The sequence below is a fragment of the Dysidea avara genome, chromosome 5 (assembly GCF_963678975.1).
Source record: "Dysidea avara chromosome 5, odDysAvar1.4, whole genome shotgun sequence".
Lineage (NCBI taxonomy): Eukaryota > Metazoa > Porifera > Demospongiae > Dictyoceratida > Dysideidae > Dysidea > Dysidea avara.
Window position 1 is genome coordinate 36,338,321 of NC_089276.1, and position 15,779 is coordinate 36,354,099.

Consider the following 15,779-nt stretch of genomic DNA (forward strand, 5'->3'; position numbering starts at 1 on the left):
GCTCTATGGGAGTATGCATAAAAATGTTTGTGGGTGCCTAATTGTGTGGATTGCACAATAGAAACCCAAGCCACTAGTATCACCATAGGCATAGAGTTAGCAATGAATATATCCACATGTTGTTGTAGAGTAGGTAACTGTACACTTTAGCATAGATTAACTATGACTTTTGTTTGTAATGCAAATATCAGATCGACTATCGGTTATCGGCTTCTTTTGGTGGTATCCATATTGGACATCGGTACATGCTAAAATCCCATATCGGTACAGCTCTACTTGCTGACAGTCTACAGAACAATAGGCATAAAATACAACCAGACAGATGTTGTCAACATGCATGGGGCGAGCGTGAGTTTATGAATTATGTAATAAATTAATATGAATGATGTAAAGATCATTATTGATTTGTATTGTAGTGAATGTGTCTTTATGTAGGGAATGATCAAGGGAAGCCATCATGTGCTACTGCTAAATCAACACCTTTTGCTGTCAGCCAAGATGAATGGAACACAAAGGAGGACACTGATAAATCCATGAAGAATGCATTGTATGTACTGCGGTATGCCAAAAGGCATGTGTCGGACTGAAGCATTGAACAGTGAAAACATCAAGCCTGTAGCCTTAGCTGTTATCAAGTTATGCTTGTCTGAAGGCATCAACTTCTAGTCAGTCAGTCAGTTATCAGAAAATTAATTTAAAAAAATATTCCATAGCAACTTGCTGAAAGCGTTTTGAGTCAATCTGAAGGCTTGTTTGGACCTAATAAATATAATGCTTCATCATCATCAGGGAAAAGTAAGTCTGAATCTTTAATGTTGTTTTGTGGACCATGCCCATTCCTTTGTGGTCCTCACTATACACTACTATCATACTATCATACACAAAGACAACATATTGATACACTAAAATACTATATCTTGACGATTCCAAAGAATTCCAAAGGCTCTTACCACATTACCTACGGTTTGCTCTGAGTCAGGCAACAAATTCATAAATTCTGAAGAGTTTGACATCCATTCTCTTAGATTCATAGATGCTTTATGAAAAATTCTCTTTGATTCTAAATTAATCTTGTGTGCCTGTTCAACTGAATTAGCACCTAACATCACGTTATCAACATAAATGTTGTCATTGATCAATTGAGCAACCAAACCTCCAAACTGTTTAAGATAGAACTTAATTGTTCCTGCTAATAAGAAAGGACTGCAAACAATTCCAAATGGCACACGACAAAATCTGTACACGTCAAGGCTACCATCACTTACCGAAGTATCACTTAGCTCCTTAAACCAAAGAAATCTTGTAACATCACAGTCTAATTCTTGAATGCCAACTTGCAAGAATGCTTTCTCAATATCCGCAAGCATCACTATCGGATAAAGTCTCAGCCGAAACAGGATACCACATAAATCCGATAAAAGTACTGGTCCACGATAAAGACATTCATTGAGACTCTTAAACCCCTTCTTAGCTTTCGCTGATGCATCGTATACAACTCGCAATCTTGTTGTGTTCTTTGTAGGGGTCAGAATTGGATGATGAGGTAAATAGTACTTCAAAGTATTGTTATTGGATTTAACAACTTTCTCTATTACACCCATTCTCACTTGATTCTGAATAACATCATTATACTTCAGTAACAAATCCTTGTCTTGATCAAAACGTCTTGCCAAACATCGCAATCTATTGACAGCAATATGGAAATTCTCTGGAAGCTCTGGATCCTCACATTTCCAAGGCCAGGCAATTTGGTATCTCTCATCTGTAAAACGAATAGATTCATTAAACTGTTTCAAAGCCTTATCATCATTGGTAAGGTCCAAAGGATCTCTTATACCAAGGGTCTCCAACTTCCAAAAATCTTCAATTTTAGGGTTAAGTGTCACTGAATCATCAGAGGGTATTGACCAATTCAATGCTAGCACAGCACAATTAACCTGAGTCATAACCAGAAAAGAAGAAGTTTGCTGTCGATCATATGTACCATCTCTAGTTGGATATGAGTAACTCCCAGTCAAAATATAGCCAATTTTTGAAGACACTAGAAATAATCCTGATGGTAATGTAGTTTTCTCTGTACCTATAATTGACCAAAAATAATCAGATCCAATTAACAAATCCACAGTGCTGGGTTCCATATTCCCTGGGATTGTGTCTGTTAGCTTGTCTGGTGATATAGATAACAAAATATCCATGTCTGATAACTGCAAAGGGCCTCTTTGAATAGTGCCAGTTATTTGTTCAACAACATTGGCATGAAGTTGTAAACAACATCTGTCTTTTGTCACTAGATTAAACTTGACAACATAGCTATTGACATCTTGTGGCTTCCTGGCAGCAAACCTGTCAGTCATGAATGTACGATGACTAGCATCGGCTTCAAACAAAGAAAACATCTTACTTGACTAAACAGCTGTTGTTTACGATCATTTAACTCTTTGTACTGGTCACATTCATCATTAAAATGTTCACCTTTGCAGAACACACAAGGATTCAAACAATTAGATGTACCCTTACCTCTTCCTCTGACAGTTGTAGCAAAAGCTTCAACGGTGATCCAGATGTGAGTCTACTATCCTTGTTGTCATTCCAATATTTATGAGGATTCTGATGGCTGTCACTATATCTTGCAGTCTTTGATTCCACATACCCTTTAACATTAGCAAAACGTCTCTGAGCACTTTCTTGCACTTGTACATATTGGTTTAACAACCTTCGCAACTCCTTAACTGTCCAAGCTCTTCCATACTCTTTAATATCCTCAAGTTTTAACATAGCTTCAAGTGGGAATTTTGAAAGAATCTGATGTACTAAAATTTTCCACATTTTCACCTTGAGCTTCTAGTTGACGAAGAATTCTTTCAATATTTTCATGAACTCTCTTGATATCACTAAATTTGTTTGGAACAGTCGACAGATGCTGAAGCTTTGCACAAAGTGCCTCGACAATAGATTCTGGTTTCCCAAATTTCTCCTTTAAAAGAGCAACTGCCATGTCATAATTATTGTTAGAAGTGTAATTCCAGAAATGGCAACAAGTGCTGCTCCACGTAAAACACTTCTCAAATAACTGAATTTCGACACTTTAGAGATATTCTGTTTATCCACAGATGATTCAAAAACATCCCAGAACTCTGGCCATTTTAAGATGTTACCATCAAAATTAGGCAAATGTAGCTTAGGAAGGCGCATTTGACTATCAGCTGATAACTCCAAGCTGGGACCATCTGAAGGTCAAGGTCTTGTTATTGACAAACTTTCTTGTATGGCTGCTTGAATAACAGACTGGGAAGAGGCAGACAAACGGTTGGCTGCATCACGTTTTCGAGTGATAATTGTTATTCTTGCTTGCAGCCTGGAAACAATCTCATTCCCATTAAAAAGGGCTTCAATAAACCCTTCACCACCATCAGCAGCTCGTGAATATTTTCGCTCTTCAGCAGCCTTCGCCCTTTGTATTGTTCAGTACTCCAGTCCAGTCCTTGTTACACTTCTCCAGCATCGAAACATGTCTCGAAAGCCTGTGGATAAGAGTTTCTACCTCCATCTCGTCTTTGTCGAAGTTGTCTTCTTCTGGTAAAGTTTCCAGTAGTGCTTGTGCTTCCTCAATGGTTCGCTGTACACGGGACTTCGCTGCTCCAATAAGGCCACTCCAAATAAATTCTCTGTTTCCCGTCCACCGCCCGCATCTGATTACTGTCAGCTCTGAATACTCCATTATTCCATATTCTTCCAGTTATTCTTGCATTCTTTACAGGCTCAATAAGAGCTATCTTGTAAGAGCGTCAGCTCTCGTGACAACGGTGCTATCAAGTTGTTTTTTTTTTGTTTTTTTTTTACAAATTAATGACATAAGATAAAACAGTACATAATAAACAAAAATAAATTATCTTACATATGGGCCTCAGCGACCTGCACAGCAATCGGTGCCTCAGCAATGGGACAGCGCAAACTGGACCTGGCACCGCGAATGCACATAGTTGCAGACCTCAACAAAGAGAAGCTCAATTTACATCTCAGCCATCCCATCACTATTCCATAGGAAAGACTGTGCTTTGCACTCAAAAGGTTGACCAATCTCTTATAAAACTGAGTAGCAGCATCACCCATTCCACCAGTAGTAGTAAACTCTCTCGCCATGAGGCATTCTCTACTTCATGGACCCGTTGTTGGTATTCACATCTCTAGTGTAGGGGTTGATTTGAGGGTGCACTAGGGTTAAAAATTCTGACATCAAAGTATGACCTCTCAAATCGTCCTCCCCAAAAACCATTAGCTGCAATGTCAAGCCTTGCGTTATCATCACGATTAGCTGTTTTGTATTGAAGGGTCTCACCAGAAAGAGGCTGAAGGTGGGGTTCAGTGACAACATTGTTACAGACCTCAGAAAGTAAATTGGCAGTTAGATCACGCACTTCATTATGTCTCAGAGAAGGAAACCCGCCCTTTGGGCAAGACAGAGCATGTTCTATGGTAAAAGAGTGACCACAGGCACAGGAAGTAGGGCAGGCAGATGGTAGCCAATGATAGCGAAGCGCAACTGCATCACGAAAAGCAGTTTTATGAAGCACAAAATTATGCGACTTCAATGGAAGACAAGAGAGCCAATTCGATGCACCCTTCTCCTGAGCCAACATGACTGAGGAATGCATGCTAGGAGGAAGTTCATCGAACAAATGATTGGCAGATTGAAGTTGCTCTTGATGGCTCCTAGAGTGAAACTTGGATCGCAACTGAACCTGTGCATCAAGACAGTCACCTAGTTGATGTACCTGAGAGATAATCAAGCCAACGAGACCAGCATTTACTTCTACAGAGCAGGAACGCTGCTGTGACACAACAATTGAAGGATCAAACACACCAAGGCCTCCTAGCCGCACAGGCAAGGCAAATAGCTTTCTCTCAACATCACCAGGGACAGTTCGACCCAATAGACTAGGAAGGAAAACAGATTTAACAAAATGTTCAAGAGGAAGGAAAAGGTCTGAGAAGAAACACGAAAAAAATAGTTCCATCGGAAAGAGAGACCATGACAAAAAGCAGCATAGGAAGCATGCGGTTGTGTTTCGGCAAAGAGGCTTAAGGTCTTAAGATCATCAATCCAGCCATCCACTTGAGATCATCAATCCAGCCATCCACTTAAGATGTTTCGGCAAAGAGGCTTAAGGTCTTAAGATCATCAATCCAGCCATCCACTTAAGATCATCAATCCAGCCATCCACTTAAGATCATCAATCCAGCCATCCACGGTGCTATCAAGTCGGCACAAATTCAGGTTAGTGTTATTTTAGCAACATAAAGCTTAAGCATGCTTTTATGCAGCTTTTTATGGTTGTGCCAGGCAAATAATGGTTTGAAAATCTGTCAATTTTATAATGAAATAATGGAAATGGACCGCCCGCCCGCATGCAAATATGCCTGAGTTCAGGACGGGAAACAGAGAATTTATTTGGAGTGGCCTAAGCTTTCGTATTCCTGACATCTCGAATAGTTATCAACGACCTTGCTCGCAGCGCCACTTTGTCACGAAGGACAAGACGAAAGTTCACTGTTCATAGACTGATATCTTTATGTCAGGACAAAATTAATATCAATGTACAGCCTTTTAATTCACGTGAGCATTATAATTACGTAAATAAAATACAATGACGTAATCAAAATACAAGTCCAGCTTGAATATTATCATGTCAATTAAAAATGGTTGATAATCACTTCAATATTGTTGGGCAATGTGCAAATCTTGGTTATAAGTAAGAGCTGGTGAATAAACTTCATTCAGTAGGCTTCATTACTTTGTTGCAGCTAGGCATTACTCAGTGGATTACTAACGAGATTAGTAACTTCGTTACTTGTAGTAATAACATTATGTAATATTAGACTCATTGCAGTAACTATATTAGACTCATTACAGTAACTATATTGCTTAGGTAACGCATTACATTTGTAAGTAAAGTAACTTGAGTTATATTACCTGTTTTTATAGCAAATTTCGTTATATTACTTAGTTACCACAAAAGTAATGATTATTACATAATGTGTTACATAAGTAATGCGTTACCCCCAACACTGCAAGTCGATTTAGTTTTAGCAATAGTTGCGATTATGAAGCACACTGTCTTTAAACTTGCTTTATAAATGCATTTCCTGGTATACAATGCGTTTCCATTTATAAATACTATTCCCGGTATTAGGTCCTTTTTTCAGCCATTGGAAGATGCTATCCATTTGTGGCTTCTCCCTCACCCTGCAAGTTCCACTACTGAACGTACCTTGTTGTCTCCTCAGTAATGGAATCATTAATGTTTCAGATTACTCTACATTTAATCAATCAGCAATTCATAATTAATGTAACAATTTGCCTGCACACCTGACTCCTCGGTAACACTTCAGCACGATGATCGTCACAAGTGCCTCTTTCATATCATAACAGAATTGAAGAATGTCAGAATGTTTGTGTTTTCATAGATATATGGTGTGACTAGTGACCTAGAAGTAACAATATTTGATGGCATGATTCAAGCACGTAAAATACACTGATTCAGAAATTCAATCTCAGATGATTATTTTAAAAGAACTTTCCTGGGGGATGAGGGAGGGGGCATGCCCCAGACCTCCTTAATTAGCATGCTTCGTACGCTCAGCTCACATATTATCCTTGGCCTCCCTAACCATGATGTCCTTCCTACGCCTATGAAATGGTCAGTCTTTCCTTTGTTCATAGCACTGCCATATACAGGAAAGGCGGCCAAACTCAAACTATTTATTGCTATCAGAGAATCTGTACATATCGCTTTATTGAGAATCAAATTTGTGGGGCATTTATGAAGATGCTCACACACTTAAAAACTATAGCAACATCACATAGTTCTCATTAACATTTTAACAATAATATTGTAATATCTCAGGGGGGGGGGGGGCTTTGGGGGCTGAAGCCCCCCCCCCCCTTCATATTTAGGCTTTACTTGATCAATATGCTGAGTATTATAATGAAATTTTGTCTTAGCATAATTATATGATCACTAATAGTACAAATACTCATAAAACCACCTTATAAACATCTTTCCAAGGTATTATCAGTGGATTTATGCTAAAGTTTGTGTAACAAGGACCTGGATCAGCATTGGAGGTGTACAAGATCGAGATACTCTAATAGAGCAGTCAGCTAACTACTCTAATAGAACATTCACTGGAAACATGTATTTGGTTGTTATGGAATTTTTCCAAATCTACCTGCACCTATACATACAATGAAGTGCATTGGTCTGTTTAAAGGGCTTCATTCATCTACTTGTGTAATTAATATGCTTAATTCAAGTACGCAATTTCCATTGAAAATGCTCTCAGATTCAATCTTGTATTGTTCAAATTTCAAAATTTTCCACTTTCAACATTATTATTCTAACATGCACCTATTCAGTGTTGTGCAATTGTGAGAGGGGTGCATCATGTACTTGGTTGTCTGTACCTACCCAAACATTTCCATTAACAAAATGCTTCAGAGAGCCATACCTATAATCTAAAGGTAGTATATAAAATATCTACAGGCAGAAAATATTATGAATTTTATGTGGAAATGTCTCCAAATTGCAGTATTTTAGCATCTATTTTTCAAAATTTTCCTGGGGGGCATGCCCCCAGACCCCCTAGTTCCAGCATGCTTCGTATGCTAGGAAGTATGCTTTGCACACCTCTACCCAAGAGATTAGTACCTTGAGTTAGCCCCCCCCTTTTATAAATCCTATAGATCTGCCCCTGTATCTGATTAGCTAATATTAATTTTACAACTTACACACCTCGCACATGGCCACATTATGATATATAGGCGGCGAAAAGGGGGGGGGGCTAGGGGCCTAAAGCCCCCCCTCGGTCTGCTGAAGAGGGACTTAGCCCCCCTCAGAATGATACCATGCCGAAGTTATCCTTCTTGGAGTGGGGCTGAAACCGCGTTAAAGATCGAGGTACTCTAATAGAGCAGTCACTCTAATAAAGCAGTTACAGTATTAGAGCAGTGTGTAGCAAGCTATGTAAGGATTTTTATGTAGTTTATCAGCTATGAATGCGTAGTTGGTGAGGTGGGCATGCAGCTATTATCAGCTGGTTGCGACCTTTTTTTTTTTTTTTTGGTCTCACCATACCAAACCAGAGACTAAGTCTGGGTCAGCCCAGCCCCCCTCATATCAACTACTTCCTCCGCCCCTGTTATGATATCACTACTTTTTGTCACAGTTAACTCTGCTTTACTTGGACACGCACTATTTATACAGCTACAAGCTGTTTTTGGATGGGATTTAATATACTAAAGTGCACCTAGGACCAGTTCATCATGTTAGATTCTACTACATCAACAACACAGTCTGGCAGCACTTGCCAGTCACTTTCAGTATAATTTTTATGTGCTGAAAAAATGGGTAACTGCATGTAGTGTCAATTTTTGTGTTGTTGATGTAGTATAATCCAAAGTGCCAGTGACTCACTACTTAAACAAAATTAATTATTATATTAGTCACCATAGTACTTCATTATATTGACGCTGTTGAACAGTGGCAGCAAGGACAAAGGTAATGGAAACTATGAGCATTAGATCCCACATGAAATTATATGGTTTGTGTTTGTAGATAGAGATAGATAGATCCTTTTTAGGTAATGAGTTTTAAATGCATGGTAAACGATGGAAGTAAAAGTTCTGAGCTATGTTGGAGGAACATCTGTGATGGACCATTTTTTTAAGATGAGTAAAAATGAGTATTAGAAATAGTAAACTGGACATACTCAGTAATGTTGAAATGTGATGACCGTTACTTGTAAGACTTAGTAAAGAAAATAATATCATCAATTTCATAAATGTACTATTAATGGTAGATCTAGAGTCACCAGATGATATGATGATTGGTAATTGTTCAAAATCCACTATTTAGCTTGCCTTTGTATTCTTTCTACATATTAATGTTTTTAACACCATAAAGACCTTGCCTTGTGCTAACATCGTGATGACCACACAACTGAAGTCACTGCCAAGGCTAACTGGGTACTTCATATGATTAAAAGGTCATTTCAACATTTGGCTCTTCTATGGTACAAAGTTATTTACAACATTGATTAGATCCACACTAGAATACAGTAATACCATTTGGAGAACCTACTTTGTGTTTGACCAAAGAAAGGTTGAAAAACTTTAACATAGAGCTGCTCAACTATCAGGTTTGACAAAACCAGGTTTCCACACACATCTGATACTTTGACCTTAACCCAACTGTAACTTGACCACTCAGTATGCTATTGACCTGCAATTTTCACACACTTCTTTCAGTGCATTATAAAATAAAAGGTCAAAGTTGGAAAGTTTTCCTCCATTGCGTTATGGTCCTTTAAAGTCACAAAAATCTGGATGTGTGTGGAAGCTAAGAATGGTTTTGTCAAATCCAGTCACATTTATCTATGTATTTTAAATGCTTTTTTAACAAGTATAGCCTGCACTAATGGCCTGTGGGCAACATGTACCCAAAGCCAGGGAAAATATACATACCCACAAATTCTAATCCCAATACTTATTACAATTACATATATTATTACAGCTATACTAACAGTTGATTGAAGTTGGTCATCATCTACGTATCTGTGACCAAATTTTGGAAAATCATACCTTATGGGTGCATGCATTCGACACATTAAATATTTAGCTCCATAGCACAGCTTTATAAGTTTAATTCTACCCATTTGAGGATAGAATAAACCATAGATACCTTGAATTACAAGAAAAATTTTAGAAATATTTGAAAAGTGTTTTCTGCTATTAACAGCACCATGCTAGTTTCAAAAATTCCAGGTACAACAATAAGGGTGATTTTCCAAAATTCGGTCACAGATTATATTCATGTTGCATGCAGTGCTGACATTCGATAATAATATTCATAATAGTGATCCTATGATTTAGCTATCTTTGTACTTGAACAATCACTGGTGAAGTACACATATACCACATCAAAGGAACTCACAAAGGAAAGAATGGTGCTAGTCAGACAACCAGACTTAACGTGTACCCTGAATAACAATTACTAAAAAGCATTGTTGTTGTTTCCAGCATTAATTTGTTCCACCCATCATACAGCATCTGATCTGTTGAACTGTAAGGAAGCAAATAACTAAGACAATTAATTTGAAATCTAAACAGAAATTGAAATTATGAAGCTGCAAATATTGGAACCCAACCAAGGAACTCTATAAGGGGTTAAGACTTGTCCTACAATTGAAGAATTGCATGTCTAAATCTGATGGTTCGTCTACATCTTCATTTTCAGATATGGTTTATGATCTAGTGTCTTCACTTGTGAAGACAATTTTATTCTAGCAACTCATACTGATCAAACCATTGACCCATTGGTTATTACCCTACAGTTGTAAGCTAACAAACTCAGAAAGTGGTGAGTCTTCCAGTCCTAATAGTTGGCCAACTAAATTAATCAAAAGGACAGCAGAATTAATCTGTCTTCCTCTGCCTCTTTTATATAATAAATCTTTCATCAGAGGTGTTTACCTAAAAACTAGGAAAAAACATATGTAACACTTTTACATAAAAAGGACCTTGTAATCTTGTTGCAAATCATCAGCCCATTAGCCTTACTTTGTTATAGTCAAGACAATGGTGTGTATTATTAAAGATAACATTTTACATCACATTTTAGATAATGATCTCATTTCTCCTTTTCAATATAGGTTCCTTTCAGGAGGCCTACTTTATTCCACGGACTGGACTGGACTCTTGACTGGACTGGACTGGACTAGTGGACTGAGCTGAAAACAGCGTTTAAACAATAATCCAGGAATTATCCATCTCTTGCAACACTGGAGACACCACTATCAAGCTACAACTGTGCTGCTGCTGGCTCTTGACACTAGCGCATGCACTAGTTAATTAGAATACACTTACAATACATGTGTACTAGCAGTGATACAGTGTGATAGAGGCTATTCTTGTACCGTAGATGTTTTCCTTTGTTGCTTTAGCACTAGTGTTACAGCTGTAGAGATGCATGAGCCAGTAATTATTCTTAGCAGGTAGTTAGGTGGCACCACCATGCAGGCAAGGTGATGGGGCTGTGTAAATAATCTGGCTTATCACTACAACCCTAATGCTAGTGTTAAGTACTGAAGCAACAAAGGGAAACATGTATGCTACAACAATAGCCCCAGTCACACCAGTAAGGGAAAGTAAACTACATGTTAAGCTGTAAATATGGACCAATTCTACTCAATAGTGAACTGACATGTTCACATTCGCCATCAGTACCATTACATCACCCTTGTCAGTCCCAGGAAAAGCAAGAAATAAATAAATAAAAGAAGCTGAGATATGCACAGTTTAGCTAAAATGTACAGTTTTAACGGCAGAGGAATTTTGATGCCTTACACATGAAAATGAAAGGACCTATTCTGCCCAATGGTGAACTGACATGTCCACACTCACCATGGGTACCAATGGATAACCCTTGTAAGTCCCAGGAAAAGTAAAAAGAAAAAAAAAGAAGCCAAGATGTACACAGTTTAACTAAAATGTAGAGTTTTAACAGCAGGGGAATTTTGAGGCCTTACACATGAAAATGAAAGGACCTATTCTGCCCAGTAGTGAACTGACATGTCCACACTCACCATGGGTACCAATGGATAACCCTTGTCAGTCCCAGGAAAAGTAAGAAGAAAAAAAAAAAGAAGCTGAGATATGCACAGTTTAGCTAAAATGTAGAGTTTTAACGCAGGGGAATTTTGACGCCTTACACATGAAAATCAAAGGACCTACTCTGCCCAATAGTGAACTGACATATCCACACTCACCATGGGTACTGTTGGTTAATCCCTTACTCTTTGTTATTCACAGAGAAAATTATACTCCCAATACCAGAAATTTGAGGTCATGGGCCTAGCTACTGATTAAAAATTAAACTGACATACAGTGTTGGATTGGCAATACATCTCAAATAGCGGTGTACAATGTCCGCTCTGTAGTGAAGGTAATGAAATATGTATAAATAGAGGCTAAATGACCCATTTGGTAGGATTGAAGTCCGTCTACATGTGGCAATACAGACTATGGTTCAGTAGGCCCAAATGTATGGGTTTAACATACAATAAACTCACTCACCCTACGAAGTCAGTTGAATCTGTATGTAACCAATCATTTTCACCTTAGGCCCCTATTCGGTGATTATTAGTTTCTCATCCAGCCTTTCTAATTATTATGATGCGGGCGGGAGGGTATTACCATTATACCATTATTTTATAATATTAACACACTGATGTACAGACCTTGTCCAAATTGTCTTTTTTTCTTACTACAAACATTTCCTTCACCAGCTGATTCTACTTTTCGTGATCGCCAACTGTTTTTCGACAGTCAACTGAAAGCCTGCTTTGATGAAGTTGATAGAGCACGATTGCAACTGGCACTGCAGCAATTTGCTAAGGAAAACAACAGTTCTCCTGGTGATATATAGCGCATTGTAGCGTTCATCAACAAAAATTATAACAGTTTGGTATCACGTGTTCTTCTGAGCATGCGCAGAGTAAATAATGGCTTACCATGCGGTAGCTTAAGAAGGATGCGGGCGGTGGATGAGAAACTAATAATCACCAAATAGGGGCCTTATTACTAACGCGTAGGCTAAAACCTTCGCTAAATACAGCCATCTATACTTGTGGTTCCAGGCCGTCCATAAATGTCCAGCGGTGCTCCAACAAATTAGAAACTGCTTCAGTCTTGGTGGGGTCTATTCTACGGAACGGAACGGAACGGAACGGAATGATGTACTAAACTGCGGAACGGAATGCTTTCTCAGATTGAAGCTTGCAGCTTACCATTGCTGTACAAGTTATCAGTGGCACTTCCAGCAGGTAATCAAACGTACCCCAAGAAAGATAAAACGAATTTAAGCATCGATTGTGGGTTCTTGTTGGTTGTCATTAGTAACGAAGTACTAATTGTGGGAATAGCTGACTCAGTGTGTTCATCTTCGGATATATCAAGTAGGGAACTTAATGCATGACTTGTTTTTACTAGTATGTGAGTTATTTTTACTTACTCAGTTGACTTTAGAATGTACAGTCTGATGCCCAGCCTTTCTAATCAGCATAAATCAGTATGTGTATAGCTACACTACAAAGGAAACAAGTATGATGACAAGCTGAATCAACTCAATCTAAGCAGAATCTAAAGGAATTTTGTGCAGTGTGTGAGGAGCAAACATTCAGATACCTCAAGGAGGCTATATTGTGTGAACATCAATGATTCATTCACAGAGTAATGGACTATTGTCAGATATCTCAGCCTGAATACTGAGTTGAATTCTGGATGGGGTCTATTTTACAGAATGGAATGCTTTCTGAATCAACTTGCAGCTTGGCTAGCTGCTATCATTGCTGAAATTGCATTTTATCAGTGGAACCTCCAGGAAAATGGAATAGGATAATTATAAAACATTAATTAAGTGATTGTTTAGGTAATCATGACTTTATTCAGTCTAATGAACAGAATATATGGTTGATTGAGTGAGGTATCACTTTCAGAATGTTCAGATGACCAGTGATGAGATGCATGGATTCATCGAATTTTTGTTGTGGTTGGAGACATTAAATATCCAAAAGCAAACTGACTGTATAATATTAATTCACTTTCTTTATATTTTCTCAATTTTGAGCCTGTATACAAATAATTGAATTTTCCTTGTCAATAGAAATCCTAGAATAAGATGGGAGAGAAACTTATCTTTGTTTACCTATGCTGTACAACCAAGAGTTCGTAATACTGATTTGTATGGGGGAGAGTGTCTAACTCTCAGTATGGCCTGTACAAACACCCTGCGTAAAGTTCACCTTTCATCAAATCAACACCCTTACTGTGGGGTAGAAAACTGTTGATTAGTGTTGCTGAAGAAGGTAAAGCCTTTGTTCTGAAATAAGGCCGAGGTGTTACTTTAAGCAGGGTGTTTGGTGAATGCATTCAAGTTAGACACTCTCCACCTTATTATGAACCCTTGGTACAACTTCAAAGGAAAATGAAGAAAACATACAGATGAATCAATAAAATCACTACAGTAAGGTGAATTACAGACTAGTGAGATCTTGGTTAATTAATGACAGTGGTTGGAGATTAAGTGTGGTAGCTTCTTGTTCTTGAATATGTTGCAAAGTGGAAGTACAAATCAAAATGGGATATCAATTTCATTATGAAAAATTTGTATACATAAATAATCTAGCATTACTATTTCATTTGTCCTCCACTTAAACATGCTACAACAATACTAGTGTCAGTACATTGGCAGTGAGTCTACCTTGAAATTTCAACTCTAGAGTAGATCCAACACAGGACAGCCCGCACTGTAACAAATACATGTGATCCCATTGTAATTTCATGGACCAGCTGGACTGGGAATCACTTGAAAATAGACGAACAAATTTAACTTGTTTTGTTTGAAGTGAAGCATGTGAAATGTTACACCTAGGATTCTTAGGTGGTATGTAATTAATGTGTGTTCCTTTTCAGGTCTGACTAGATACATTGAAATTACACACACATCCTGGTCCAAATCACGTTTGCCTGGTGGCTACGGGCATGGTTTCACATGCAGCTTATAATAGAGATTTGGCTGATCTTGGAGTTTTGGCGTTTAGCCTGATTCAAGGCTAGCAGTCAGACACATCCTTGAATTGTGCAACAGATAAAATCAGCTCACTATTGAATACGGCATTAGTCCACTGCACCAGCTGTTAATATATAAATAACTCCATGCATACACTTCAGTGATGTTTGCAGAATATACCCTCCTTGCGGTCTGCCAAAATATTTGCTCCTCACACACTGCACAAAATTCTTCAAGTTTTAATTCAGCTGGCTCTTTCCTGTTACCAGTATCTTCCTGCTTGCTTTATTTATACACTGACTTATGACTTGAAAGACCGGCCCAAACTGTTTTCTAAAGTCTAAAACAGCTCACATAAAGTTCCCTTCCGTATGGATGAACATCACTGATACAGCTTATCCCACAATAATACTTCGTTACTAATGACAACCAACAAAAACCCACAATCGATCCGTTAATTCTTTTTGTCTTATGTTTAATGACCCACTGGAGATGCCACTGCTAACTTATAAGGGAAGTTTCAGCAATGGTAAGTTGCAAGCTTCAATTTGAGAAAGCGTTCCGTTCCGTGGTTTAGTCCATCATTCCGTTCCGTTCCGTAGAATAGTCCCCACCTTCAGTCTTTGACGTATTGCCTACGTCATTCGTCATTAATAGGCAAATCCAGCACTGACCTTACTTAGAAAGCTCAATCCAACTAATTATAGGTGTTCTGTTTTCTCCAGCAAGTAAACTACGAAAGTAGTAGCTAGCTGAAACTGGCGCCAAATGAGATAGTCTACTTTTCAGGGTATATATATTAAAATCACGTAAATCGAACTAGAAAATGCTTGTAATAAAATCAGCAGACTATGATGGGTGTTGTTTTAAAGTAAGGAGTTTTGAGCATATATGCACGTAAACAGTGCAAAACCTAGAGCATGCTTTTAGCATGCTCTCGTCTATGGGGGGGTCTGGGGGCATGCCCCCACAGAAGATTTTTTGAGAATTTACCAATCTAAGGTTAAATCTGGTGTAAATTTGGACCAAAAATTGCTCGACTAGTTATGCTAGCGATAATAACAAAGCAAAACGACTGAAGTATGATGTGATAGACCAGCTTCCTCCAGGACAAGACACTTATGGCGTACACGTTGTGATACAGACTACATT

At 38.3% G+C, this 15,779-nt stretch overlaps 1 protein-coding gene across 1 annotated transcript; it reads right to left on the reverse strand.

The window, feature by feature from the left end:
- Positions 1 to 902: 902 nt before the first annotated feature.
- On the reverse strand, positions 903 to 2,396 carry LOC136255233 (uncharacterized). The gene has a single exon (XM_066047960.1). It carries the CDS (start codon positions 2,394 to 2,396, stop codon positions 903 to 905), a length of 1,494 nt encoding a protein of 497 aa, XP_065904032.1.
- Between the last annotated feature and the right edge of the window lie 13,383 nt (positions 2,397 to 15,779).

Excerpts from the sequence above, each read along its gene's own strand:
- LOC136255233 (XM_066047960.1), bottom strand. The coding sequence starts at position 2,396 with ATGTTTTCTTTGTTTGAAGCCGATGCTAGTCATCGTACATTCATGACT.